This window comes from Anolis sagrei, chromosome 3 (genome assembly GCF_037176765.1).
Source record: "Anolis sagrei isolate rAnoSag1 chromosome 3, rAnoSag1.mat, whole genome shotgun sequence".
Lineage (NCBI taxonomy): Eukaryota > Metazoa > Chordata > Lepidosauria > Squamata > Dactyloidae > Anolis > Anolis sagrei.
The window spans coordinates 268932085-268960025 of NC_090023.1; the positions used below are offsets into that span (position 1 = coordinate 268932085).

At 44.9% G+C, this 27941-nt stretch overlaps 1 protein-coding gene across 3 annotated transcripts in view; it reads right to left on the minus strand.

The window, feature by feature from the left end:
* Positions 1 to 27941, minus strand: part of MASP1 (MBL associated serine protease 1) — a 155428-nt gene that overhangs the window by 73502 nt on the left and 53985 nt on the right. For all 3 annotated transcript variants that reach the window (XM_060767277.2, XM_060767275.2, XM_067466125.1), the window contains exons 3-5: positions 5303 to 5480; positions 3334 to 3465; positions 314 to 510 (exon numbers count right to left, since the gene is read on the minus strand). In XM_060767277.2, the coding sequence (XP_060623260.2) occupies positions 314 to 510; positions 3334 to 3465; positions 5303 to 5480 (507 nt within the window). The remainder of the gene's footprint in view (positions 1 to 313; positions 511 to 3333; positions 3466 to 5302; positions 5481 to 27941) is intronic.

Below are 27941 nucleotides of genomic sequence, written 5' to 3' on the forward strand. Positions count from 1 at the left end.
CAGACTCATTGACACTATCACTCTGTGATTCCAGCTGAATCACAACACCACCTATGTGTCGTTCATTTAGTACTTTGGTCAGCAATCCTGCTACTCCATTTGGCAGGAGGTGTACCTTCTAAGACATGTTGATTCGCCACTCAACTGTTGGATCAATGGGGGTAAAACTGGAATTATTATTTTTCCCATTTCAATAGGGCTGAGAATGGAATGAGAGACCTGCAGGCAATCAAATGTCCCTTCTGACCACTAAACTATCACTTCGCAGTTGGACTGACCACCGAACTACGGCCTTGTAGCCGGGTGTGCTCACCTTGATGTAGTCGTATGGACAAGTCACTTCCGGATGGTCTTCGATGTCAAAATTATCTTCGAATTGGAGGGTAATGAAGAAGCCTTCTTCCAGCTCGATGCGGTACAAGCAGTCGGAACTTTTTGGGTAGGAATTGGGGAAGTCTGGGCTATGGATCACACCATTTCTCTGGGCGAAGAGGTTGTCGCTGCACTCCACTGCAGAAAACACAACGGACACGGCTGAGAGCCTCTCACACATTTGCAGGCTTGGTTGTTGTGGATTTGATTATTCACAGTTTTGAATAATATCTGATTAATATTAATAACCTATAGGTCCTCTAGCCTAGGGTGACTCTATTTATTTATTTATTTACAATATTTGTATCTTGCCCATATAAGCCCGAAGGCGACTCAGGGTACAAGTCGGCAACAATTAGATGCCATATATAAAAATACATACATCAACAAAAAGCAAAAACATTACAATACATTTAAAAACCATAAAAGCAATGAATAATAAAAATTATAAAAACTATGTCTTCTTGTTCAAATCCTCAACTGTTCCATCGTCCTGGCCGTTCCTAGTTCATTTTCGATTTGAGTTTTTCTGGTCATGTTGTGGTTCCAAACACTTGCTCAAAGAGCCGCATTTTCACTCTTCTTCAATAGGTCAGTAGGGAGGGGGCTGATCTAATATCCCTAGGCAGGGAGTTCCACAGCTGAGGGGCCACCACAGAGAAGGCCCTGTCTCTTGTCCCCGCCAAACGTGCTTGTGAAGCAGGTGGGATCGAGAGCAGGGCCTTCTCAGACGATCTCAAGTTCCTAGAGGGTTCATAGGGAGAGATGCATTTAGATAGATAAGCTAGGTTGGAACCGTTTAGGTCTTTATAGGCTAAAGCCAGCACTTTGAATTGTGCCCGGTAGCAAATTGGCAGCTAGTAGAGCTCTATGGCCCACCTCTGGCAGAAATTGGCCAAGGAGTCACTCCAGGGGACCTTGAGAGTGTTAGGTAGATATTGCACTGTTAGATAGAAATGTATTGTCTGTAACCCCATCATGCATTACTGGAAATACAGTTCTAATGGACGTGTGGTCACATATACCCACTGAAGGGTTAAGTAGGTGGTGATCTGGAAGTAAAGAAGCTGAGTTATGACTATGTGACAGGCATCACAAGAATTGTATCATTTCCCTTTGTCCCTGTTTGATGGTGAGAAGCTATGGATATAAAAGTAGGTAGCAAGCATGTGTGCTCTCTCTTGCCATGATTCTTGCATTACATAATACATCTGTTGCTGATATTGGTTGTGAGTATATCTCTGTACAGTATATACCAATATGAAGTCAGAGGACCCTGATGTGTATATAGCTGTACATAAGCAATGTGTGAAGATTAAAGCCTCCACTGTGAGTCTGGATGAAAACCAGAGTCAAAGTGTTTTCTTAAAACAGTGAGTGGCACAAAGACAGGCTGTGCTGTAAAACTTTGCAGACTTCTGATCAAAGACTCTGCAATGTTTGGGTTGATTTTTATGGCTTGCTGTGAGACAATCAGTTTGGTGTGCAGCATAGGGAGGGTGTGATAGAGAAAACAGAAAACTATACATCGTCCACATATCCCCCTTTTTTCTGACAAGAGAGAACAGCTCTTTAAGTTGTCTGCTGCAATTCCATTGTTAACGTTCAGTAGAATCTCTGGGTCTGCTGGATGTTGACCAGAGAATCACATCAGAAGACGTAGAGGTTCCTAGAAAAGACACCTCTCAAGGGATCTCCACATCCTTCAGTGCAATCCTCTGGTCAACATTACAATAGAATCTCTGGGTTTTCTGGAAGTTGGCTTAGATTCACACTAGAGAATTCACACTGGAGCTCTTTAGAGCAAATACTTCTCTAGGCATGTGTAGGCCTTCTGTGGTCAACTTCTGGTAGAATCTCTGGCTTTGCTGGAAATTGAACACAGAGACTCACCAGAGGACATGGGGAGAATATTTCTTGAGGAATCTATAGGTCATACTCATTCAGAAAATTGTATTGCTCAATCTGGAGTGGCTGTTTTCATAATCTCAAGCAGCCTCTCTGTTGTGCAGTCCTGAGAAGGAAGCACTTAGTTCCTCTTTCCCACCAATGGGAGAGCCTCCTTTTGCCACCACACTCTGGCAACAAATATGGGGAAACTTCTAGATGCCCTTGTCATTGTCACCTGATAGTGTATTAATCTAATCCAGTACTTTCCAACCTTTTTTGAGTCACGGCCCTATTTTATAGAGGCGACCCCGATACATTAAAAAGAAGTGACATTTGACCCCGATGCATTAAAAATGCATTAGAGATGTTGGCAGCCACCTCTCCACCAAAGTCAACATCGACACTGAACTACAACACCGCCTGAGCTCTACGAGTGCAGCATTTTTCCGAATGAAGCAGAGAGTGTTTGAGGACCGGGACATCTGTAGGGATACCAAGGTGCTTGTTTATAAAGCTATTGTCCTCCCAACCCTGCTATATGCCTGCAAAACGTGGACTGTCTACAGACGTCACATGCAACTCCTGGAACGATTCCACCAGCACTGCCTCCGGAAAATCCTGCAAATCTCTTGGGAAGACAGGCAGACAAACATCAGCGTGCTGGAAGAAGCAAAGACCACCAGCATTGAAGCGATGGTCCTCCGCCATTAACTCCGCTGGACCGGATGCCTGACCACCGTCTCCCAAAGCAGTTGCTCTACTCCGAACTCAAGAATGGAAAATGGAATGTTGGTGGACAGGAAAAGAGATTGAAAGATGGACTCAAAGCCAACCTTAAAAACTCTGGCATAGACACTGAGAACTGGACATTTAGTGTAATGCCAAGGTTTTTTAAAACTTTGTTTGCGTTTTTAAATACATTACAACTGTACCTTGGTTTGCTTCTGATATGATAAATAAATCTATTGACTACAACACCATTTCCTATATGGACCCAGTTCATCTCAGGTAGCCCCTCAGAAGTACAATTCCTAGCCCATAGCAAGCACAGAGTTGGAGGACAGGCCATACCTTTGCAAGTCCTGTTGTCAGAATGGAGGATATACCCAAATCTGCAGGAGCAATAATACCCGCCGATGTAGTTGTGGCAGTGATGGTCACAGGCCAGTTCCTCATCACTCTTCTCCAGACATTCATCAATATCTGTGACAGAAACAAAAGAAAGAATGAGTTCATAAGCAGAAACTTCAGGTTCCTTGCTTCTTTGTATGCTGTCGCTGCCTGGAGGCTATAGTTCTTAGTGAAAGAAACATGGACGTGAGAACTTTTCTCCAGGGGATTGCTTCTTGCCTTGTCTGGAGAACAAGCCCTATGAGGAGCGGCTTAGGGAACTGGGCATGTTTAGCCTGAAGAAGAGAAGGCTGAGAGGAGATATGATAGCCATGTATAAATATGTGAGAGAAAGCCACAGAGAGGAGGGAGCAAGCTTGTTTTCTGCTTCCTTGGAGACTAGGACGCGGAACAATGGCTTCAAACTACAAGAGAAGAGATTCCATCTGAACATTAGGAAGAACTTCCTGACTGTGAGAGCTGTTCAGCAGTGGAACTCTCTGCCCCAGAGTGTGGTGGAGGCTCCTTCTTTGGAAGCTTTCAAACAGAGGCTGGATGGCCATCTGTCAGGGGTGATTTAAATGCAATATTCCTGCTTCTTGGCAGAATGGGGTTGGACTGGATGGCCCAGGAGGTCTCTTCCAACTCTTTGATTCTATGATTCTATGATCCTATGATTCCTTTAGAGAACTGGAACTCTCAAGGATCAAGACACTATAGATAACTCAAAATAGGCTTTATTGTTCACAAAGAGTTATCTTTCTAAGGCATTAAACTTGATGTTCCAAAAGGGGTAAAGAAAATATATATTACAGTCTCTGGAGTCTTGGGTCCAAGGAGTTTTCCAGCTGAGTAGCTTCCAAGTTCCCTCTTTCTCAATGGCCATGAAGTCAGAACATTCACAACCCTAGTCCAATGGCCTATATTGAAGGCACAAAGTCTTCCTCTTGATGCCAAAGGACTGGTTTGAAGGCGCTTAAGATTCCTCAACGTCGTCCAGATGAACTGGGCATGAAGTATGAATCTTAAGAGTACAAACTTAAGAATTGGTAATAAGAGATGACTTGACTGAGCCTTTCTCACGTCCATCTGTTGAGTTGTTTGATGGTGGAATGAAAAAGAAAGCACTGTCCTCCTCCCTAGAAAGGGGTGGAGTCAAGCAATTGAGCTGGGGGAGCAATTCAGCCGATGCAAAACAACACTGATAGAAAGCTGTAGATAACCAATCAATTCAACTATATATTTACATACAAGTGGGGCCAGACGTGCGGTTACACTTTGCTTTGCACATGCTAAGGACAACTTGATTTCTGTGTGCCATGTTCCAGAGGGGCTTCTTCCTGGGACCTTGAGCCCCAGTCCTATGTGTATCTACTAGAAATGTAAACTTAAAGGGTGCACATACACTGCAGAATTAATGTAGGTTGATACCGTTTTGACTGCCATTGCTCAATGCTATGGAATCCTAGGATTTGTAGTTTGTGGAGTATCATTGAATCATGGCAGTGGATAGACAAAGACCTGCTGAGAACCTTAGAGCTCCTCAAAAGCTTATCACAGTTTCCATAACCATGTCCAAGAGAACCTCCGAAGCTTATCAAAGAGGTGATAACTAAGAGGTGCCAAGTGTCCCTTCATGATATCTGTCCCATCAGTAGGAACAATCCTATGTCATGTTCCATGCCAGCCCATTCTAGACTACAGCTGAAATAGATGTATGCTTGGTGTCTTAAGCCTAGGTGGAACTAGAGATGGAGAACGTATACGACTGGTTGCTGGTTGGGAATTCCATAGTGCAAGAAAGTAAACTTTCCCAAGCTCTGGTCAGAACTTGCTTCCATCATTCCCACTGTTGCATGGAATTCTCTGAAGGACACAGAATGAGAGAAATGTTGGATTCAGTGAATGAATTCATGCCTGGTCTACTCACCCACGGCTGTGTAATGAGCATCGAAACCGGTGAAGCGTTCCTCGTTGGAGAAGTCCGACCGGAAGGTGATGCTCATGGACGAACCTGGAGACAGGATGGGCTGCTGTCCTGGTGTCTGCTCCGTGTCCGTGGCCTCTCTCCCACAGAAGGTAGATAGGGCTTGGTCTTCTGACTCAACCTGCCAAAACCCAAGGGAAGACTTTTGGTTTTTCCTCTTAGTGCCGACTAAAAAGGATCCACTGATTCAATGAAATTTACCCAAGCATTTATTCAATTGATCTATGCTACACTTACCTTACTTTACCTAGCAGTAGCTATCTATCTATCATCCATCCATCCATCCATCCATCCATCCATCCATCTATCTTCTTCTTCTTCATAATAACAACAACAACAACAACAACAACAACAACAACAACAACATGATTGCATTTATGGATGCATCTACACCAGGCATGGGCAAACTCTGGCCCTCCAGGTGTTTTGGACTTCAACTCTTACAATTCCTAACAGTCTGTAGGCTCTTAGGAATTGTGGGACTTGGAGTCCAAAACATCTGGAGGATCCAAGTTTGCCTATGCCTGATCTACACTGTAGAACGAATGAAGTTGACATCATCAGTTTCATTGCTATGGCTCCATGCTGTAGAATCCAGGGAGTTGAAATTTTCTAAGACCCTTCATCTTCTCTGCCAAAGAGTTCTGGGGTCTCACCAAACTACAAATCTCAGTGTTGATGCATGCTATGGAATCCTAGGATTTGTAGTTTGACAGTATAGATGTAACACATGCGCAGAGGTGTAGATGAACATCCCTACTTAATGCATGAATCGAGGTGATGGACATCCCTACTGAATGCATGCACAGAAGTGTAGATGTACATCTCTACCTAATGCATGCGCACAGGTTATGTACATCCTTACATAATGCATACACAGAGGTGCAGATGTACATCCCTACTTAATGCATGCACAGAGGTATAGCTGTACATCCCTACCTAATGCATGAATAGAGGTGATGGATATCCCTACCAAATGCATAGACAGAGGTGTAGATCCCTACCTAATGCATGCACACAGGTGATGTACATCCTTACCTACTGCATACATGTAGATGCACATTCCTACCTAATGCATGTTCAGTGCATTAGGCAGGGATGTAGATGTACATCCCCAGCGAATGCATGCACAGAGGTGTAGATGTATATCCCTAACTAATGCATGCACACAGGTGATATAATCCTTGCCTAATGCATACAGAGGTGTACATGTACATCCCACCTAATGTATGTACAGAGGTGTAGATGTACTTTCTTACCTAATGTATGCACATTAGGTAGAGATGCACGTACATCTCTACCTAATGTATGCACAGAGGTGTAGACATACATCCCTACCTAACGTATGCACAGAGGTGTAGAGGTACATCCCTACCTAATGTATGCACAGAGGTGTAGATGTACATCCCTACCTAATGCATGCACAGAGGTGTAGATGTACATCCCTACCTAATCCATGCACAGAGGAGTAGCTGTACATCCCTACCTAATGCATGCACAGAGGAGTAGCTGTACATCCCTACCTAATGCATGCACAGAGGTGTAGCTGTACATCCCTACCTAATGCATGCACAGAGGAGTAGCTGTACATCCCTACCTAATGCATGCACAGAGGAGTAGCTGTACATCCCTACCTAATGCATGCACAGAGGTGTAGATGTACATCCCTACCTAATGCATGCACAGAGGTGTAGCTGTACTTCCTTACCTAATGTATGCACAGAGGTGTAGATGTACACCCCTACCTAATGCATGCACAGAGATGAAGATGTACATCCCTACCTAATGTATGCACAGAGGTGCAGATGTCCTGCTCCTTCCCTAAGGGAACATATGCGTATGTTACCCACAGTATCCCAGTCTAAACCCATTATTAAATTCAGTTCCTTTGATCCTCATCCTAACCGAAATGCAGATTCTAATCATCCTTTGGAAGCACAGAAAATAACTTAATGCTTTACGGGTTGGAGGAAGCATGCCTTCTATATTAATCTGGCTCCAATCCCCCTTTTGAGCCTATATGGATATTAGTTCTCAAAGCCTTGCCAGCCGCCCCAAATCCCCTGGCTGAAAGAGCCCCCGAGTCAAAGTAATAAATCACAGCCAGGCCGTGAAGTTTCCTGGAAGGAAACGCTCTTTCCTCGGTGAGTTGCATGGCAGCGCAGCTTCATAACATGTGGTTGAACTGGAGCAGAACTTCTGGAAGGAGGAGCAGACCTGTTTTGAGCCCTGCCAAGCTCACAGCCTGCCTCCGGAGTCTAGATAAACATTGTACCCTGCTCCCTTCCTTTGGCCACAGATTTGGAAAAGAGAGACCCCTCCACGCCTCCCAGTGAAGTCATGCGGGCATTCGAAACTTTCCACCGGGTTGTCTTCATTACCGCGGCTCAGGAACAGACGGAGGCAAACCCACTGGGATTTTAGTGGGGGAAATCCAGTTTCCATCGGGTTTGGATACAGTTGTAAAGAAAAGCTGTACATTAGAGGGTTGGGTTTTGGCCAAATAACCCAGGAAGACCAATCTGGGGCTTGGCATCGATGAAAAATGGTATTATTGGGAAGAGATGTAGAGAGGCACAGCTTGACAGAACTCTGTTCTTTCCCTACAATCATCCCGTAAAAGAATTGCAATGAAAGATCCATACTTTAATGGACTGGGAAGATTTTGCCAATCTGACCACATTGTTCATGTCGCCGGGTTTGTTTTGACTTATGTTAAGTCTCAATGTTAGAATCATAGAATCAAAAAGTTGGAAGAGACCTCCTGGGCCATCATCCAGTCCAACCCCATTCTGCCAAGAAGCAGGAATATTGCATTCATAGAATCAAAGAGTTGGAAGAGACCTCATGGGCCATCCAGTCCAACCCCATTCTGCCAAGAAGCAGGAATATTGCATTCAAAGCACCCCTGACAGATGGCCATCCAGCCTCTGTTTAAAAGCTTCCAAAGAAGGAGCCTCCACCACACTCCGGGGCAGAGAGTTCCACTGCTGAACGGCTTTCACAGTCAGGAAGTTCTTCCTCATGTTCAGATGGAATCTCCTCTCTTGTAGTTTGAAGCCATTGCTCCACATCCTAGTCTCCAGGGAAGCAGTAAACAAGCTTGCTCCCTCCTCCCTGTGGCTTCCTCTCACATATATATACATGGCTATCATACCTCCTCTCAGCTTTCTCTTCTTCAGGCTAAACATGCCCAGCTCCTTAAGCCACTCCTCATAGGGCTTGTTCTCCAGACCCTTGATCATTTTAGTTGCCCTCCTCTGGACAGAGTTGGGTCTGTCTACATAAGTTTCCTTACTTGTGCGGTTGTACTCTTTTGACAATGGCATCATACCCACGTTTGGCCAAAAGCTGTGGCATCCAGCCTTGCCCTGAATATTGTAGTTGTGTATTTCGTGTGTTTTTGCATCTTCCATTACAACTAGTCATGCTACTCCTCTATTCGGCCTTGGTTAGACTACACCTGTAATACAGTGTCCAATTCTGGGCACCACAATTCAAGAGAGATATTGACAAGCTGGAATGTGTCCAGAGGAGGGCAACTCAAATGATCAAGGATCTGGAGAACAAGCCCTATGAGGAGCGGCTTAAGGAGCTGGGCATGTTTAGCCTGAAGAAGAGAAGTCTGAGAGGAGACATGATGAGGGCCATGTATACACATGTGAGGGGAAGTGAGGGGACTACAAGAAAGGAGATTCCATCTGAACATTTGGAAGAACTTCCTGACTGTGAGAGCTATTCAGCAGTGGAACTCTCTGCCCCAAAGTGTGGTAGAGGCTCCTTCTTTGGAGGCTTTTAAACAGAGGCTGGATGGCCATCTGTCAGGGGTGCTTTTAATGCAATATTCCTGCTTCTTGGCAGAATGGGGTTGGACTGGATGGCCCATGAGGTCTCTTCCAACTCTAGGATTCTATTATTCTAAATCATAGGGAAGAGGGAGCAGGCTTGTTTTCTGCTTCCCTGCAGACTAGGATGCAATGGAACAATGGCTTCAAACTACAAGAAAGGAGATTCCACCTGAACATTAGGAAGAACTTCCTGGCTATGAGAGTTGTTCAGCAGTGGAACTCTCTGCCCTGGAGTGTGGTGGAGGCTCCTTCTTTGGAGGCTTTGAAACAGAGGCTAGATGGCCATCTGTTGGGGGTACGGATTTTCCTGCTTCTTGGCAAAATGGGGTTGGACTGGGTGGCCCACGAGGTCTCTTCCAACTCTAGGATTCTAGGATTCTATGAGTTCCCTGCGGGGTGAGAAGGGCGAAATATAAATGTTTCAGATAAATAAACAAACAATAATTCTACACAGAAACCCAATTCAAGCCATGTACAGTATGAACTGCTCTGGCATTTCCTTCACCAAATGTGCACGGAATAGCAGGACCTGTTCTTCATTTTTCCATGATTTTAGAAATATGTGAGCAGACAAGATCCCCTTTCATTTTTTGAAAGGAAAAAAGCATCCCTTTTGGGGCGGCTTCTGTTTTGTTCCATCAGCCGGAGCATGAAGGATCATGTCGAGATAGACTCAGAAATAAACAAGCCAGGCACTCGGAGACAATCCCCGCACTCTTCTCGAAAAATAAACACAGCTTGACTCTACTTGGCCTCCCCAGCCGGAGCTCAGATCTTGCCTTTGGCCCACAGAATCAGCATGTGATGCCGGGTGAATCATATCTCACTTGTATTCTATCTTTACTCTCCCGTGAAAAGAGAGATTGGAGCCTTCTCAGGGTGCAACCAAGTCCTTTTTGTCTCAATGCCTTCCCTTGGAAAAGTGGGGATGCAACTCCCAGAACGCCCCACCCGCAAATATAACTTTTCCAAGTCCAGCTGGAAGAGTAAACTTCTCCCAGAATGCAGAATTGCAGGGCATCTTGTTGAGCTTTCCTCCACATAACAAACAACCTTGGAGATAAATCTAACCAATTGGGAAAGGGTCACAGCAGTTCCTTTGGCTTCAAGGAGTTTCAGCAGCAAGGAAAACCAAGTTGGTGTTGGGGCTGAGCTAGTTTCTGACGATGAAGATGATGGGATTCAGATTCCTGTTGGGTTTCAGCTTCCTGGCTCTTTGTCTGTGCCTCAAATCTCTGAGCCTGCTTCCGAGGCTCTCACAGACAGTGCAGTGTCAACACAGCTGTTTTCACCAGAAAGGAGTTTTAACGAAGGAAATAGCGGCCAGGTGCCTCCCCACAATGATACAGAAAGTATAGATAAGGATTTGATCCGAGAAGCTCGCCTTGATCTCCGGGGCAGGCGCAGTTCACGTCTGGCAAGCAGACGGGAGGCTAGCCTGGTACAAGGTAGTCGCAATGCTTTTATGATGCTGAGAGCTTAATGTTTTGATGTTGGGAAGGTATTTAGTAGGCCTGGGCGGTTTCGTTTTGTTAATTCGTAATTCGTTAATAATTTGTTAATTTTTTCAATTACAAAACGATAACGAACCATTCTGGAGCAATTATTAAAAAAACGAATACGTTTAAATACGTTTTGTAAATGCTTCATATTTCGTTATTGTGTTCGTTTCGTTATTGTTTTGAGGTCGTTTCGTTATTATTTCCGCATGTCTGGGCCAGTTTTATGGTTTAATTAGTGAAAAAAAATTATAATATCACACCAACAGTCAACAACAGAGGGAGAGGGAAGCTTCAGAAGTTTTTGGAGGTTTTTTAGCGTATTTCACGGTCGCGTCCGCCATTAACAAATCGATTCGTTATTGTTTCGGAAATCAATTCGTTAATTTTTTACCATTTACGAAATTTCGTAAATATCGAACTTTTTTAAGGGAAAATTTTGTAATTATTTTAAATATCGAAACAAAAAAAAACCCAAATACAAATCGATTTTAGAAACAAATTTTTCCGTTGTTACCCAGGCCTAGTATTTAGGCCTCCTGGAAACTCTGTGAAAGTGTCAGTTCAACGTAGCTTATTATCCTGAAAGCTTCATGGAATAACCTTAGCCTTGAAAGCAATACACTTGGGATTTCTTGCATTGTGATTCTTGGGGCAAATGGTTCCTTGCTTGTACCTGAGACTCTGGTTTGAACTTTGCCAATAGGATTATGTCTCCTGCTTTTACTTGAAGATCTTTTGAACTGTATCCTGCATTTAACCTTAATCTTTGGAACTTTGCAATGCTTATTCTTTCTTTTGACTTGGATTTTTTCCTCAATAAACTATAAAACTACAACTCTTGTGTGGTGGTGTTTGGAAGCAAGGTGAAGCCTACTCTGAGTTGCAACAGTTGGGGGAAATGATATTGGAGAATTTTTGTATGGTAACACTTCTCAAGTCTCAAGATCAAGCAACGTAGCAAATAGAGCAAGAAGCTCCTGCCTTGTTCCTGGTCCTATCTTAGCTTCAAGCCAAATTTCTTTGTCAAGTTTTGCTACCAGTCTTGGGGATTTTACCATGGACTTACCAAGCGACCAGAAGCGACTTGCAGCAGGCAAGCAAGCAAGCAAAACAACCAACTGACCTTTTCAGTACCAACCATGACAATAATCTCAATCAACATTGAAGGCATGTCAGCTGCCAAAGAGCAACTGCTCTATGAACTGTGCCGAGATAAGAAATGCGATGTGCTGTGTGTCCAAGAAACACACAGGGATGAGAAACAGAAACGACCCAAAGTTCTAGGAAAGGTCCTAGTAGCGGAAAGACCACACGCACAGTATGGAAGCGCTGTCTTTGTCAAACCAGGCCTCCAAGTCAGCAGTGCCCACAACACTGAAGAAAACAATATGGAGGTTATAACAGTAGAGCTTAATAACATCACCATCACCTCTGTGTACAAGCCCCCAAATGAAGAGTTCTGCTTCTCCTCCCCCGAGAACTTTGATAGGCACCCAAGGGTGGTAGTAATTGGTGACTTCAACAGCCATAGCCACGTATGGGGCTATGCCCAAGAGGACAGAAATGGAGAGGCTGTCCTCTCCTGGTCTGAACTGCACAAACTATCTCTCATCCATGATAGCAAGCTCCCACCATCCTACAACAGTGGGAGATGGCACCGAGGTTTTAACCCAGACCTCTTATTTGTGAGTGACAGCATTGTACAGCAAGGCACTAAATCAGTGGGACCACCAATCCCAAACACACAGCACCGACCTATAGTATGCCAACTGTTCCCAACTATAAGGCCTCAGGAAGTTCGATTTAAATGATGCCTCCCATACATTCAGAAACATTAAATCATAGATATGCAAAAAGCCCCAAGGACTATCTAGTTCAACCCCATTCAGACACAATAAAAGCCTTCCCAACAGATGGCCATCCTGCCTTTGATTAAAAACCTCCAGATCAGGAGGGATATGAGGAGATATGATAGCCATGTGAAAATATGTGAGAGGAAGCCACAGGGAGGAGGGAGCAAGCTTGTTTTCTGCTTCCTTGGAGACTAGGATGCAAAGGAACAATGGCTTCAAACTACAAGAGAGGAGATTCCATCTGAACATGAGGAAGAGCTTCCTGACTGTGAGAGCCGTTCAGCAGTGGAACTCTCTGCCCCGGAGTGTGGTGGAAGCTCCTTCTTTGGAAGCTTTTAAGCAGAGGCTGGATGGCCATCTGTCAGGGTGATTTAAATGCAATATTCCTGATTCTTGGCAGAATGGGGTTGGACTGGATGGCCCATGAGGTCTCTTCCAACTCTTTGATTCTATGATTCTATGATATTAACTCCTCAGCCAAAACTAGACTGAGGAATGACCTATTGGAAGAGATCTGAGAACCAAATGAGTTGTCAACATTTAAAGTGCAATTAAAGACCTATCTCTTCTGGCAGTCCTGTCTTGTTGTGGTTGATTATTCATTCAGTTGCTTCTGACTCTTCGTGACCTCATGGACCAGCCCAGGCCAGAACTCCCTGTCAGTAGTCACCACCCTCAGCTCCTTTAAGGTCAAGCCAGTCCCTTCAAGGATGCAATCCACCCACCTTGCCCTTGGCCTCTGTGTGTCTGTCTATATATGTTGTGTGTCTACAGCATTGAATGTTTTCCATGTATATGTACATTGTAATCTGCCCTGAGTCCTCTGCGGGGCGAGAAGTACTGTAAATAAATAAATAAATAAATAAATAGTGTAAATAAATAAATAAATATTATAATATATGTCTTCTACTGTTACTGTGTTTTATTCAAGTATTTTGTGTTCTGCCCCACCAGAACAACAACTACAACAATAACACCACCACCACCACCACCAAAAGAGGCATCCTTTGGCTCCCATGTATTTGCAAGAGGTGCCAATCCTCTGGTCTTTCTTGGAGAAAGGGGCAAGCAATGCATTCATATGCAAATCATTTCATTAGGAATTCAGACAGGCTCCCCATCAGAGACATGCCAGAGACATGCCCCCCTGTGTTCACTGGCCTGGAGGCTCTACGTCTCCCAGCGATGGGGAAAGGCATCCAAATACATGCTTTCATTGTTGTCAGTTGTGCAGGGAGACATTGGCACCAAGCCAGAGGGAGAAGGAATGTCCCCCAAAGATGCCAGGAGGAGCCGAGCAGAAATGAGATGCTCCGTATTGTGGAAATCACCACGGCTTTCTTTTAAAGCGCTCCAGATGGCAATGGGCGCCCCGAGGGAGAAAGTGGGAAAGTGTCATAATGAAAAAGGTATTATTGGGAAGGTTGGAGGAAAGATCCAGCTAACAACAGAGACTTTGTTCAAAGTCCCACTCAATGGGCACATCTTTTGTGAGATGTAGGATGGCTGCAGTCCTTTCCAAATGGATCAACCTTTAGAGGCTGGCTTGGTTTAATGAAAAAATTCACAACTACGAAGGTTGAATGAAAAGTAATGCCTCCACCTTCGTAACTCCTTAACAGATGGTAGTACTGGTATGCGGCAGGTACTGGATTGTTCAGTAGACTCTCCTCTACAGTTCCATTTTGGCAGGAAGCCTTATCATTGAATGGTGGTGTTGTTAAAGTGCGAAGTATGGAACCCTGCACAGATGGTCAGTCAAGGCACCGGGATTGTGGCGCAGCTGGCTGAGTGTCAGCTGCATTAAGATCACTCTGACCAAAAGGTCATGAGTTCGAAGCCAGCCCGGGTTGGAGTGGGTTTCCAACCAATTGTGTGTAGCTTGTTGTCGACCTTTGCAACCCGAAAGACAGTTGCATCTGTCAAGTAGGAAAATTAGGTACCACCTTAAAAGTGTGGGGAGGATAAATTAACTGACTTATGAGGCCATAAAGAAGACTCCAGCAAAGCATTCCAGCGGGGAAGCATGCGGGGAATGCGGAAGTGCTTCATCAGCGTTGCAGATGGACGATGAAAGCGACAGCTCCCCTGGTGGCCAGAAAAAGTTAAATAGCCTCTGTGTATGTCTGTATATGTTTGTATGTCAAAATTGGCATTGAATGTTTGCCATATATGTGTACACTATAATCCGCCCTGATTCCCCTGCGGGGTGAGAAGGGCCAAATATAAAAGCTGTAAATAAATAAATAAAAAAACGCAACTTAAGCAACGTGCAGTCATTGACTTCTTGACAGCAGAAGGTGTCACCCCAAAGGAGATTCATCAGAGAATGCAAGCTGCTTATGGTGATTGTGTTGATGTGAGTACTGTGCGTCGTTGGGTGAGTAAGTTTAAAGAGGTTGAGGTGGGAACATCTGACTTGCATGACAAACAAAAAGTTAGGAGGGAGAGGGCCGATCTGATATCCCTAGGGAGGGCGTTCTATATCTGAGAGGCCATGTTTAAAGTAAGTTTAAAGTAAGTTTAAAGATGTTGAGGTGGGATCATCTGACTTGCATGACAAACAAAGACTTGGACGTCCTGTGACAGCAACCACCGAGTTTCACAAGCAACAGGTTGACAGATTGATTCAGGACGATTGTTGTATCACTCAGAGAGCAATTTCAAGGATAATTGGCATTTCTCAAGAACGTGTGGGTCACATTATTGCTTTGCTTGGCTATTGGAAGATCTGCGCACGATAGGTACCCAGGACGCTGACGCCTGAAATGAAAGCACACAGACTTGAAACTTCAGAGACAGGATCTCACCACCATACGACATCCTCCATACAGTCCAGATTTAGCACCGTCTGACTTCCATCTGTTCCTGATAATGAAAGACGTTCTGGAGGGACACCATTATGCTTCTGATGAAGACTTTGAGAGAACTGTGAGACGCTGGTTGAGGAAACAGAGTGTCGACTGCTTCCATGACAGCTTCAGAAAACTTGTTCATTGTTGGCAGAAATGTATCCAATTGTCTGGCGATTATGTGGAAAAGTGAATACTGGTAGTTAAAGAGCACATTCTAAGGATTATTTCTGCGATTGATTTATTAAAATATTCCCATCCAAACCCAAGTAATGAAGGCGGAGGCATTACTTTTCATTCAACCCTCGTAATATACATTTTGCAGCATGAATTATGGGACCACAGCTTCGATGTTGGGAAGTGATGTTATGTGGCATGGTTTGGTTATGGAATGCCCAGCTTCTCTTGGGATTCGGTGTTTTGGTACGGTTGTACCAGAAGTTCTAACTTCTTTTTCTTTCTTTGAGTGTTTGCATGTATTCCAAGGTTCCATACATTTTGCAATAAGGTGGATTCCCTTGGTTTGCAATTATAGGGCCAATGACCCATCAATCATCATTAGGTTTTTTAGTTTTGCCCCATTTTCTGGGTTTAGGAGGGAAAAGGGGACTTCTAGTTCAGGTCACACAGAGAAGCCTTTCATACAGGACGTGAATCAGTTCCACCTGTAGAAAGCTTCATCTTTTACAGCCTTTGCTGGGGGGAATTCAGTCCCACAGCTCTACAGAGAAGCATAGCTTTTGCTGGGGGAATCCAGTCCCACAGTTCTACAGCTTTTGCTGGAGAGAATTCAGTCCCACAGCTCTACAGAGAAGCATAGCCTTTGCTGGGGGGATCCAGTCCCACAGCTTTACAGCCAGCCTTCGCTGGGAATTGAAGACCTTCTTTCCTCTTGGAAATCTACAAAAGGATGTGTTTGGTAAGGACCAGTCGCGGCAGCCATAACGCAATTTGGACCGGGTGTAGGGGCTCACGCCATCAGAGCCTAAGACAGATTGCCCAGGTAGAGGTCAAGGATTTCCCTGATAGTGAAGAAACAGTTCATGAAGATAGTTGCCTGTCCCTTGTGGGCAAGATTAAGAAAGCCACCAGTTGATTCAAAGCCTTGAAGTATTTGTTTGATTAATTGAAGACCTAAGCAACAATAAAAAACTTTGTTAAACTTTCCAAGTTTCTAAAGACTTTGTTTAGGGAAATCTATAGGGCCTTTAATCTGAGCCCCCCCCCCCCTCCGGCGTCCCGTTGGGCATACAGAACACGTCCTGTCTACAGACCTTTTCACAGGCCCAGCGCGCGACAGCACCTTCGGTTTGACCAAAGAATGGGACGCACTAATCCAGTCGTCTTCTCCAACCCAGCTTCCAAATAAAGAGGGGGAGAAAGGCTCCCCTAAGTAATAGCAATTGTAAACAATTCCAAAGGAGCAGCCTAGCCGTGTTAGTGGCAAAGCACAACAAAGGGGCCTTTGACTCGACAAAAAAAGCCTTGCACATTATTATGGCTTTCGGGAGCCAAAGCGCACGGCATCGATATACATACGAGGCAGATCCCCAGCCAAGCATGGAAGGAAAAAATGTGCTGTTTTTGTTTATCTTGGAGCCAAAGGCCAGTAAAGGAGGGGGAAAGGCCAGCACGATCCTGCTTGGTCTATTTTTAAAAGTGGTTCAAAGTGGTGAAAACAAAAGGCAAAGCAGCTGTATGTCGTGTAACTTGGTCTATATTAGGATCACTGGATCCGAGAGTCAGAAGAGACCCACCAAAGGGCATCCAGTCCAACCCCATTCTGAAACATGGAATACACAATCCAAGTTGCCCTGACAGTTGGCAAAAGGGACCTTGGTTGGATCATGTAGAATCATAGAATCATAGAATCAAAGAGTTGGAAGAGACCTCCTGGGCCATCCAGTCCAACCCCATTCTGCCAAGAAGCAGGAATATTGCATTCAAATCACCCCTGACAAATGGCCATCCAGCCTCTGCTTAAAAGCTTCCAAGGAAGGAGCCTCCACCACACTCCGGGGCAGAGAGTTCCACTGCTGAACGGCTCTCACAGTCAGGAAGTTCTTCCTAATGTTCAGATGGAATCTCCTCTCTTGTAGTTTGAAGCCATTGTTCCATTGCGTCCTAGTCTCCAAGGAAGCAGAAAACAAGCTTGCGCCCTCCTCCTCCCTGTGGCTTCCTCTCACATATTTATACATGGCTATCATATCTCCTCTCAGCCTTCTCTTCTTCAGGCGAAACATGCCCAGCTCGTTAAGCCGCTCGTCATAGGGCTTGTTCTCCAGACCCTTGATTTTAGTCACCCTCCTCTGGCGACTAAACTTGGTCTTGGTCTTTATAAGGATCACTGAATCTGAGAGTCGGAAGAGACCCACCAAAGGGCATCCAGTCCAACCCCATTCTGAAACATGGACTACGCAATCCAAGTTGTCTTGACAGTTGGCAAAAGGGTCCATGGTTGGATCATGTGTGTGCCTTTATCGTTGCACCATGAATTTCATTAGCTTTCTTAAAATGTTCTTTCCATTATTGAGCATGTTTTATTTATGTATTTATTTATTTACAATATTTCTACCCCACCCTTCTTAACTCCCGAGTGGCTAACACTGGCAACAATTCGATGCTGTAATATCACAGAATAACAGCTATATCTATATATACAAGATATATCTGTATATATTGTTTGTATATACAAATGAAAATGTAATGTTCGTTTGTGGGATTAACATAATCCAAAAACCACTGGACGAATGGACACCAAATTTGGACACAAGACACCTAACAACCCAATGTATGTCCTTCACCCAAAAAAACTGTTTTTGTCATTTGGGAGTTGTAGTTGCTGGGATTTATAGTTCACCTACAATCAAAGAGCATTCTGAACCCCACCAATGATGGAATTGAACCAAACTTGGCACACAGTTTCTCCCATGACCAACAGAAAATACTGGAAAGGTTTGGTGGGCAGTGTCCTTTGGTCTTGGAGTTGTAGTTCACCTACATTCAGAGATCACTGTGGACTCAAACAATGATGGATCTGGACCAGACTCTACACGAATACTCAATGTGCCCAAACGTGAACACTGGTGGAGTTTGGGGAAAATAGAATTTTGACATTTGTGAGTTGTAGTTCCATGGGATTTATAGTTCACCTTCAATCACAGAGCATTCTGAATGCCACCAGTGATAGAATTGGGCCAAACCTCCCACACAGAACCCCCATGTGGGCCACAGCAATATGGACACAAGATACCTATCAGGCCAATGAGTACATATCACTCCTAAAAAATCTGAAAAAATGCAGTGGAAGAGACTTAAAAAGCCAAAAAACCAAAAATTGCATTACAATGCATGTGCAAAACCACATATACACACAAAAAAACCACACACACACACACACATACACAAGTATATACAGAAATATATACACACATATATGCACACACAAAACACATATACACAGAAAGGGGAAAGAAAGGAAGGAGAGAAGGTGGGAGAGAAAGAGGGAAAATAGGAGGGAAGGAGAGAAGGAGAGAAGAAAATAAAAAAGTGAAAGAAGGAAGGAAAGAGAGAGGGAACGAAGGAGAGAAGGAACGAAAGAGAGTAAGAGGGAGGGAAGGAAAGGAAAAAGATGGAGAAGGAAGGAAGGAGAGAAGGAAATAAAAAAGTGAAAGAAGGAAGGAAAGAGAGAGGGAAGGAAGGAGAGAAGGAAGAGAGAAAGAGGGAGGGAAGGAAAGAAGGAAAGAAAGGTAGAGAAGGAAATGAGAAAAGGAAATAAAAAAGTGAAAGAAGGAAGGAAGGAGAGAGGGAAGGAAGGAGAGAAGGAAGGAAGAAAGAGAGAATGAGGAAGGGAAGGAAGGAAAGAAAGAAAGGTAGAGAAGGAAAGGAGAAAAGGAAATAAAAATGTGAAAGAAGGAAGGAAGGAGAGAGGGAAGGAAGGAGAAAAGGAATGAAAGAGAAAAAGAGGGAGGGAAGGAAGGAAGGATGGAACCAAAGAGCAAAGGAAGTGAGAAAAGACACAGGTAGAGTAGGAAGAAAGAAGGGAAGGAAAAAGGGGGAAGGAAGGAGAGAAAGAAAGGAGAGAAAGAGAGAGGGAGGGTTGGCCACAGCAACGCTAGTGTGTGTTTGCGTGTGTATATACAAACACACACTCGCCTCATTTCCAACAGATCTCTGAACAAATCTCTGAGGATGCTTGCCACAGATGCAGGCAAAACGTCAGGAGAGAATAATGCCGGAACATGGCCATACAGCCCGATAAACTCACAGCAACCCAATTATTCTGGCCATGAATGGTTTCAACAATACATGCCTTGTTTTAGTTGTTTAATATACTTTTAGTCTGCTTGTTTTAGAGGTGTCTCAACTCTTTCCACTGACCTGAAGTGACTCCATTGTTTGCCTCCCTGAGATGCTATATTTCAACAAACGAATCAATGAATCAATACACCTTTCTTTCATCTTTGGAGCCAGGCCAATGACTCTTGGTTTAGACAAGGACAAACCGAACCTTGGTCTAATCCAGATAAATGAGCAGTGCGTTCTTACACAACCGAATGCTCCCGGAAAGGCTTTTGTTGGAGAACATCTGAGATGCCATAATTCAAGCGGGATTAACGAAAGGGTGAGAGGTGTTGCGAAATCAGTCTCTGGGTTTCTTCCTTCCAAACATTGGCATCTGAGAAATAGGATGCCGCACCCTGCCTGACCTTGGAAGAAGAAGCTCGGCTCGATCTCTAGCTCTTCCCATATTGAGAATTCACAGAAATTGAGTACTGGAAATTGGAAAGGACACCAATAGTTCATGGCTCTGAATTCATCCTGTGTCTTCCCACTTTCCCAGCTTCAAAGAATCATAGAATCAAAGAGTTGGAAGAGACCTCATGGGCCATCCAGTCCAACCCCATTCTGCCAAGAAGCAGGAATATTGCATTCAAAGCACCCCTGACAGATGGCCATCCAGCCTCTGTTTGAAAGCTTCCAAAGAAGGAGCCTCCACCACACTCCAGGGCAGAGAGTTCCACTGCTGAACGGCTCTCACAGTCAGGAAGTTCTTCCTCATGTTCAGATGGAATCTCCTCTCTTGTAGTTTGAAGCCATTGTTCCTTGTTCTAATTTTAACTTCCTACGAACCCTCCAGGAAGTTAAAATCATCTGAGGAGGCTCTGCTCTCGATCCTGTCTGCTTCGCAAGCACGCTTGGCGGGGATGAGGGACAGTGCCTTCTCTGTGGTGGCCCCTTGGCTGTGGAACTCCCTGCCTAGGGATATTAGATCAGCCCCCTCCCTCCTGACTTTTCGGAAGAGTATAAAAACCTGGCTCTTTGAGCAAGCATTTGGAACCCCGGAATAAATAGTCAAGCTTGAGATGGAGAATAACCCAGGAATGGCCAAGACGATGAAATGGATGAGGATTGGAATGAGAAGATATAGCTCTTTTTAAATTGTTATTGTCTATTTTGTCTAAATGCACTTAATTGTTTTTGCTTTTTGAATGTATGTATTGATGGCATCGAATTGTGCCGATATGTAGACCGCCCTGAGTCGCCTGCAGGCTGATATGGTCAGGATATAAATAATGTAAATAAATAAATAAATCTCCAGGGAAGCAGAGAACAAGCTTGCTCCCTCCTCCCTGTGGCTTCCTCTCACATATTTATACATGGCTATCATATCCCCTCTCAACCTTCTCTTCTTCAGGCTAAACATGCCCAGCTCCTTAAGCCGCTCCTCATAGGGCTTGTTCTCCAGACCCTTGATCATTTCAGTCGCCCTCCTCTGGACACATTCCAGCTTGTCAATATCTCTCTTGAATTGTGGTGCCCAGAATTGGACACAATATTCCAGGTGTGGTCTAACCAAAGTGGAATAGAGCATGGGGAGCATGACTTCCCTAGATCTAGACACTAGGCTCCTACTGATGCAGGCCAAAATCCCATTGGCTTTTTTTGCCGCTACATCACATTGTTGGCTCATGTTTAACTTGCTGTCCATGAGGACTCCAAGATCTTTTTCACACGTACTGCTCTCGAGCCAGGCATTGTCCCCCATTCTGTATCTTTGCATTTCGTTTTTGTAGCCCCTTTCAGGTGGAATGAGGTGTCAAATGGGAATGTCTTACTGCCCCAACCTTATCTTCCATCTCCATCGCTATACTTCATCTTGTTGATGGGAAGCTTCCCACTGGAATGGAAATCATCTACTGAACAAATGGCAAGCTATTTAACCTCAGCAGACTGAAAGCCAAAACCAGGATCACATCTGTTATAGAACTCCAATATGCCAATGACAACGTAGTCTGTGCGCATTCAGAAGAAGACCTACAAGTCACTCTAAACACCTTTGCAGAAGCATACGAGAAGCTCGGCCTGTCATTGAACATCAAGAAAACCAAAGGGCTCTTCCACCAGTCACCTGTATTCCTCTCCAGGAATACAGCTTAATGGTGCAACATTAGAAAATGTTGACCATTTCCGCTACCTAGGCAGCCACCTCTCCACAAAAGTCAACATTGACACTGAAATAGAACACCACCTGAGATCTGTGAGTGCAGCATTTTTCCAAATGAAGCAGAGAGTGTTTGAGGATCAGGACATCTGTAGTGAGACCAGGGTTGTTGTTTATAAAGCTATTATCCTCCCAACCCTGCTATATGCCTGTGAGACGTGGACTGTCTACAGACATCATATGCAACTCCTACAACGATTCCATCAGCATTGCCTCCGAAAAATCCTGCAAATCTCTTGGGAAGACAGGCAGACATATGTCAACATCCTGGAAGAAGCAAAGACCACCAGCATTGAAGCAATACTCCTACGCCATCCATCAACTCTGCTGGACCGACCACATTGTCTGAATGCCTGATCACTGTCTCCCAAAGCAGTTACTCTACTCTGAACTCAAGAATGGAAAACAGAATGTTGCAGGACAGGAAAAGATGGGATCAAAGCCAATCTTAAAAACTGTGGCATAGATACTAAGAACTGGGAAGCCCTGGTTCTTAATCCCTCCAACATTTTGTCAGGAGAGCTCTAGCTGGAGGTCATCTGTCAGGAGAGCTCTAGCTGGAGGTCAGCTGTGATCAGCAGTGCTGTAGAAATTTGAAGAGGCATGAATGTGAAAAAGATCTTGGAGTCCTCGTGGACAACAAGTTAAACATGAGCCAACAATGTGATGTGGCGGCAAAAAAAGCCAATGGGATTTTGGCCTGCATCAAGAGGAGCATAGTGTCTAGATCTAGGGAAGTCATGCTCCCCATGCTCTATTCCACTTTGGTTAGATCACACCTGGAATATTGTGTCCAATTCTGGGCACCACAATTCAAGAGAGATATTGACAAGCTGGAATGTGTCCAGAGGAGGGCGACTCAAATGATCAAGGGTCTGGGGAACAAGCCCTATGAGGAGCGGCTTAAGGAGCTGGGCATGTTTAGCCTGAAGAAGAGAAGGCTGAGAGGAGATATGATAGCCATGTATAAATATGTGAGAGGAAGCCACAGGGAGGAGGGAGCAAGCTTGTTTTCTGCTTCCTTGCAGACTAGGACGCAATGGAACAATGGCTTCAAACTACAAGAGAGGAGATTCCATCTGCACATGAGGAAAAACTTCCTGACTGTGAGAGCCGTTCAGCAGTGGAACTCTCTGCCCCAGAGTGTAGTGGAGGCTCCTTCTTTGGAAGCTTTTAAACCTAGGCTGGATGGCCATCTGTCAGGGGTTGGACTGGATGGCCCATGAGGTCTCTTCCAACTCTTTGATTCTATGATTCTATACGTGTCAAGAGGAAGGCGCATCAAGCCCATCCTGACCACGACTGCCTTCCATCTGGAAACCGATGCCCTCACTGCGGAAGAACATGCAGGTCAAGAATAGGGCTCCACAGCCACCTACGGACCCACCACCAGTACACCAAACTTGGAGGACAATCTTAGTCGGACAACAAGGGATCACCTAAGTAAGTAAGTAAGATGGATATCTGTCAGGAGAGCTTGGATGTCGTCTTCCTATGCTGCAGAAGAAGGGTGGATTAGATATCCTTTGTGGCCTCTTCCAACTCTAAAATGAGTAAAATGATAAATGATAAAAGGTCTGGAGAACAAGCCCTATGAGGAGCGGCTTAAGGAGCTGGGCATGTTTAGCCTGAAGAAGAGAAGGCTGAGAGGAGGTATGATAGCCATGTATATATATGTGAGAGGAAGCCACAGGGAGGAGGGAGCAAGCTTGTTTTCTGCTTCCCTGGAGACTAGGACGCAAAGGAACAATGGCTTCAAACTACAAGAGAGGAGATTCCATCTGAACATGAGGAAGACCTTCCTGACTGTGAGAGCTGTTCAGCAGTGGAACTCTCTGCCCTGGAGTGTGGTGGAGGCTCCTTCTTTGGAAGCTTTTAAACAGAGGCTGGAAGGCCATCTGTCAGGGATGATTTGAATGCAATATTCCTGCTTCTTGGCAGAATGGGGTTGGACTAGATGGCCCATGAGGTCTCTTCCAACTCTTTGATTCTATGATTCTATGATTCTATCGTTCTGATTCTATGAATTTCTTTTCATGAATGCAGACGGCCTTCAAAAATGTCATTTTGCTTCCATAGAGGAATGTGCACATATGTCATAACCCAACGAAAATGTGGGATCTTTGCAGTAAGGAGAGAATGCCGTGGAGAAAGCAGGCGGCGTTGGTGAAACTTTGATCAACCGTGCGGCATGTATGTAATAAAGAGTGACGCATGAAAGACGAGGGAAAGTCATCTGTGAGGATCGGCACCCTGGGTGCGAGTCGCATGAATCACTGTGGCAGTGCATGCCTTGCCTGCACATCCATGGGGGCGGCTTCCCCCGGTGCCAGAAAAACACCAGCAAATTGATGTGGGCTGCTACTTGTACAAGAACATTTGTACCAAGGAAAAACAAGTGTTCTGAATTATCAGAGAGGAAAAGCAGCTTTGATTGAATCCTTCTGTTCCTGCTATTGATTCCCCCCCCCCTTCCTTTTCCATTTCGGCCCTTTGTATTATGCACCCAGAAGGCGCATTGTCTCGTGCATGTCTTGTAGTAAAGCCAACATATTGGTCAATGTCCTATCTCAGAGCTCTGTTGTGTATATCTCATGTGCAGAGTTATGCATCGGCTGTTCATTCAGAAGAAGATCTACAAGTCACTCTAAACACCTTCGCCGAAGCAAACACGAAGCTTGGCCTGTCACTGAACATCGAGAAAACCAAAGTGCTCTTCCAGCAGAGACCGACCAATCCCTCTCCAATGCCAGAGATACAGCTTAATGGTGTAACATTAGAAAATGTTGACCATTTCCGCTACCTTGGCAGCCACCTCTCCACCAAAGTCAACATCGACACCGAAATACAACACTGCCTGAGCTCTGCGAGCGCAGCATTTTCCCGAATGAAGCAGAGAGTGTTTGAGGACCGGGACATCCATAGGGATATCAAGGTGCTTGTCTATAAAGCTATTGTCCTCCCAACCTTGCTATATGCCTGTGAGACATGGACTGTCTACAGACGTCACATGCAACTCCTGGAACGATTCCATCAGCGCTATCTCCGGAAAATCCTGCAAATATCTTGGGAAGACAAGCGGACAAATGTCAGCGTGCTGGAAGAAGCAAAGACCAAAAGCATTGAAGCGATGGTCCTCCAACATCAACTCCGCTGGATCAGCCACGTTGTCCGGATGCCTGACCACCGTCTCCCAAAGCAGTTGCTCTACTCCGAACTCAAGAATGGAAAATGGAATGTTGGTAGACAGGAAAAGAGATTTAAAGATGGCCTCAATGCCAACCTTAAAAACTCTGGCATAGACACAGAGAACTGGGAAGCCCTGGCCCTTGACTGCTCCAGCTGGAGGTCAGCTGTGACCAGCAGTGCTGCAGAATTCGAAGAGGCACGAGTGGAGGGTGAAAGAGAGAAACGTGCCAGGAGGAAGGCGCGTCAAGCCAACCCCGACCGGGACCACCTTCCACCTGGAAACCAATGCCTTCACTGTGGGAGAAGATGTGGGTCAAGAATAGGGCTCCACAGCCACCTACAAACCCACAAAAATAGTCATCAAGGAAGACCATCTTACTCGTCCAACGAGAGATTGCCTAAGTAAGTAAGTAAGTAAGTAAGTAAGTGTGTTGAATAACTGAGCACACAATCCAACATGCAATCCAATGCATATTTGCATCTATGTGTGCATCCGTGCATATTTACAAGTATCGAATAGGCAAACCTTCCTCAAACTGGAGCTAAATGTGTACATTTCACTTGAGCCAAAAACATCCAATCAGTTCCATCGGAGGATTTGTATAAGGCATTAGAAAGCATAACCTGAACTTAGGTCAAGAGGGCAGCATATGGGAAAATGGAATGGGTCAAACAAGGCTGCAGTTCATCACATTATCTGTTAGAATCATAGAATTCTAGAGCTGGAAGAGACCTGGTGGGCCATCCAGTCCAACCCCATTCTGCCAAGAAGCAGGAAAATTGCATTCAAAGCGTATTTCAGTCAAGTCCAGTGCATCTATGGCAAGCATCCTCAGAGGTAGTGAGGTCTGTTGGAACGAGGAAAAAGGGTTTATATACCTGTGGAATGACAAGGGTGGGACAAAGGACTCTTGTCTGCTGGAGCTAGGTGTGAATGTTTCCACTGACCACCTTGATTAGCATTTGATGGCCTGGCAGTGCCTGGGGCAATCTTTTGTTGAGAGGTGATTAGATGTCCCAGATTGTTTCCTCTCTGTTGTTTTGCTGTTGTAATTTTAGAGTTTTTTAAATACTGGTAGCCAGATTTTGTCCCACCCTGGTCATATATAAACCCATTTTCCTATTTCCAACAGACCTCACTACCTCTGAGGATGCTTGCCATAGATGCAGGTGAAACGTCAGGAGAGAATGCCTCTAGAACGGCTGTTCTCAACCTTCCCAATGCCGCAACCCCTTAGTACAGTTCTTCATTTGTGGTGACCCCCAATCATAAAATTATTTTCGTTGCTTCTTCATATCTGCAATTTTGCTACTGTTATGAATTGTCATGTAAATATCTGATATGCAGGATGTATTCTCATTCACTGGACCAAATTTGGCACAAATACCAAATACGCCCAAATTTGAATACTGGTGGGGTTGAGGGCAAATTGATTTTGTCATCTGGGAGTTGTAGTTCCTGGGATTTATAGTTCACCTACAATCAAAGAGCATTCTGAACTCCACCAACGATGGAATCGAACCATCTTGGCACACAGAACTCTCATGACCAACAGAAAATACTGGAAGGTTTTGGTGGGCACTGACCTTGAGTTTTGGAGTTGTAGTTCACCTACATCCATTCAAACAAAGACGACTCTGAACCAAACTCAGTGCAATCACTCAATATGCCTACCTGCAAACACTGGTAGAGTTTGGGGAAAATGGGCCTTGTCATTTGGGAGTTGCTGTTGCTGGGATTTATAGTTCACCTACAATCGAAGAGCCCCTTGAACCCAACCAATGATAGAGTTGGGCCAAACTTTTCAGACAGAGCCATGACCCATGACCAATAGAAAATACTGGAGGGATTTGGGAGGAATTGACAGTGATTTAGGGGAGATGTAGTTCACTTACCTCCAGAGAGCACTGTGTTCCAAAGACCATATGAAATATGTGTTTTCTGATGGTCTTTGGTGACCCCTCTGACACCCCCTCGCGACCCCCTCAGGGGTCCCGACCTCCAGGTTGAGAAACGCTGCTCTAGAACATAGCCATATAGCCCAAAAAAACCTACAACAACACAGTGAAACTTGTAGCCATGAAACATGGTGGAATCTCATTTTCTGAAAGTTTTAAAGCAGAGGCTGCGTGGCCATCAATCAGGGGTGCTTTGATTGTGTCTTCTTGTCTGGTGGGTGTTTGGACTGGATGGTGTCTTACAATTCTGTGACTCTACGATTCTGTGGATGTGAGAGAATATAAATACGCCTGCATTGCTTTGAATCTGCTGACAACACCAGTCCCCATTGAGTCCCCCATTGCGGCCACACATTTTCTGGCCCGGCGCCTGGTCTCTCCCTCGTTGCATGATGTCTCCAAGAAGGCATTCAGCCCCACAGCGGAATTGCTCTGCTTTAATGAGTAGTTTATATATACATTACAAGTGAGCGGATTAGCTCTTCATCAACCCAATTAGTGCATTCCAGGGCAGGCTGGAAAGCGGTCGATGGCCTCTTTGGATTGCCGCCGGGTTGCGGGTTGGAGAAAGACGGCATCGCTATAGTTCCCATGCCTGCTCATGGCTTGTCTCCTAAAACACCCTTCGCCTGTGTGTCCCAGTTGTCCTCCTTGTTGGACACTCAGTGAGCCCCAAACACCCAGGAAGTTCCCACAGGATGAAATCCCACATCATGGAGGCAACGTGCAAGGCAGAGTTAAACAGTGGATCCAAAAAAAATTCATAGAGAGCGGGAAACGGATTGCAAGGGCCATCTAACTCAGCCCAATTCTACCATGTGGGGACACACAGATAAAGCATTCCCAAAAGATGGCCATCAAAACCTTGAAAGAA